Source organism: Eimeria tenella, genomic scaffold (genome assembly GCF_000499545.2).
Source record: "Eimeria tenella Houghton genomic scaffold, Eth_scaff1560, whole genome shotgun sequence".
In the NCBI taxonomy this organism is placed as follows: Eukaryota; Apicomplexa; class Conoidasida; order Eucoccidiorida; family Eimeriidae; genus Eimeria; species Eimeria tenella.
In genome coordinates this window covers 1-2,429 of record NW_013544026.1, presented here as the reverse complement: position 1 = coordinate 2,429, position 2,429 = coordinate 1, and the positions used below count along the sequence as shown (strand labels likewise).

Here is a 2,429-nt window from a genome sequence, read left to right as displayed (position 1 = left end):
AGCGGCTGCTGCAGGGACCGCAGTAGCAGCAGCAGAGACTGTTGCCGCAGCAGCGCAGGCTGCAGCAGCAGCAGGGCAGACTGCAGCGGTAGCAGCAGCGACTGCAGCAGCAGCAGCAGCGGCCGCAGCAGCAGCAGCAAATTGCAGCAGCAGCAGCAGCGACTCCACCAGCAGCAGCAGCAACGACTGCAGCAGCAGCAGAGACTGCAGCAGCAGCCCTCAGCTTCCATCCCTTCTTTTTCTCTGCTTTCTTTTCCCACTTAATTAATTAATTAATTTATTTATTTATTTATTATTTATTTATTATTTTTTTTAATTTATTTATTCATTCATTTATTTATTTTGATTTGCAGTGCAGAGTCTTGTCCCCGAAATGTTTTCGAATTCGAAGACGACACACAACTCGGCGGTGAGACACTTTCCTTTTTTATTTTTATTTTTATTTTTATTTTGAATTTAATAATGAGATTTAATTCTTTGTTTCAAACAGAAGACCCGCAGAAGATTTTGATTTGATTTAATTTAATTTGACTTAATTTGATTTAATTTAATTCAGTTTGATTTAATTTGATTTGATTTAATTTAACTTGCTTTAATTTAATTTGATTTAATTTAATTTGAATTTTATTTCTATTTTCATTTTATTTTTATTTCTGGTTTTATTTTTCAAATTTGATTGTCTTTTTCTGATTCTTTTTTATTTCTCTGTTTTTATCTTTTTTAATTTCTTATTATTTTTTTAATTTCTCTTTTTTGTCTCCTTTTGTCTTTTCTTTTATTTCTTTTTGTCTCCTCTTTATTTCTCTTAAATCCATTCGCCTCCTTTTGTATTTTATTAATTCCTTTTTTATTCAATTTAATATTTTGTTTTTTTAAATATCTTTTTACTCCTTTTTATCTTTTCATTTCCTTTTAATCTCTTTTCGTTTTATTTTTTTAATGTTTCTTTATTTAGAATTAATTAAAGATAAAACTTTCATTTATTTTCATATTTCTCTTTTGTCTCTTTTTGCTGCTGCAGGCAACGGCATTCTTAGAGTGGCAAATCCCCTTGACTGCATGTAAGCTGCTGCTGCTGCTGCTGCTGTCTCTGCTGCTGCTTCAGTCTCTGCTGCTGCTGCTGCTGCTGCTGCAGCTGCTCATGCAGCTCTTGCCGCTGTTGATGCTGGTGTACATATACCAGCATAATCTGCTGCAGCAATAACTTCTGCTGCTGCTGCTGCTGCAGCCACTGAGGTTGCTGTCAAAATTACTGTTGCTGCTGCTGCCATTGCTGCTGCTGCTGCGGCTGCTGCTGCTTCTACAGTTACTACCCTTGCTGCAGCATTTGCTGCAGCTGCTGCCGTAGCTGTTGACTGCTGCTTCTACTACTACTACTGTTGCTGCTGCTAGTGTAGCTGTCGCTGTTGCTGCTGCTTTCACTGCTGCTGCTGCTTTCAGTGCTGCTGCTGCTGCTGCTGCTGCTGCTCCTGCAGGTACTGCAGCCAGTGCACGAAGAAGGCGAAAGAGTTGAATTTGAAGGGCGTGGTGGAAGTGTCTCCTGACGAAAGGACTTTCCTCTTCACTGTCGAGGTTTGCTGCTGCTGCTGCTGCTTCTGCTGCTGCTGCTGCTGCTGCTGTCTCGTTTTTATTTGTCTCGTTTTTATTATCCTCACTTTTCATTATTTGTCTCTTTTTATTTGTCTCCTTTTCAGTTTGCTTCTGATTACTGTGCTGCCTCCTCTTTATATCCGCACGTGCTGCTGCTTTTGCTCCTGCTGCTGCTGCTGCTTTCATCGCTGCTGCTGCTGCTGCTGCGTTTGCTGGCTGTGCCAAGTTAACTGAGCTAATTCAGCTGCTGCTGATGCTGCAGCTAGTACTGCTCTTGCCGCTACTACCCCTGCCGCTGCTACTTTTGCTGCTGCTGCTACATTTTGCTGCTGGTGCTGCTGCTGCTACATTTTGCTGCTGCTGCTAAATTTTGCTGCTGCTGCTGCTGCTGCTGATGCTCAGTCTACTGGGGTAATGCCAGCCGAGAAGATTGTTCAAATGGCTTTCGACATTTTGAGGAACAAACTGGGGGACTTGGAGACACATGCTGCTGCTGCTGCAGCAAGGGCCACGGGGCAGCAGCAGCAGCAGCAGCAACACGCACCACACGGCGACTTCCGCTAGGCACTTGCTGCAGCAGCAGCAAGTGCTGCAGCAGCAGCAAGTGCTGCAGCAGCAGCAAGTGCAGCAGCAGCAGCAAGTGCTGCAGCAGCGGCACATGCTGGAACAGCAAGCGCTACAGAAGTAACAGCAAAGGCTGAACAGCAAGTGCTGCAGCAGCAGCTGCTGCTGAACTTTGTCAACACGGGGGTGAATTTGTGTCCATCATTTATTTGATTAGTTTGTTTCCCGGAGCAGCAAAAAGGCAAAAACAATTAAAGACGTTCTTAAGGACTTAT

At 43.3% G+C, this 2,429-nt stretch overlaps 1 protein-coding gene across 1 annotated transcript; it reads left to right on the top strand.

Moving 5' to 3' along the window:
• Positions 1 to 353: 353 nt before the first annotated feature.
• On the top strand, positions 354 to 2,154 carry ETH_00035295 (uncharacterized protein; the record flags this gene model as incomplete). Its single annotated transcript, XM_013379190.1, has 4 exons — positions 354 to 409; positions 1,022 to 1,061; positions 1,476 to 1,572; positions 1,993 to 2,154. Coding segments are annotated over 4 exons (355 nt in total), but the record flags the coding sequence as incomplete, so codon positions are not given.
• Positions 2,155 to 2,429: the final 275 nt, after the last annotated feature.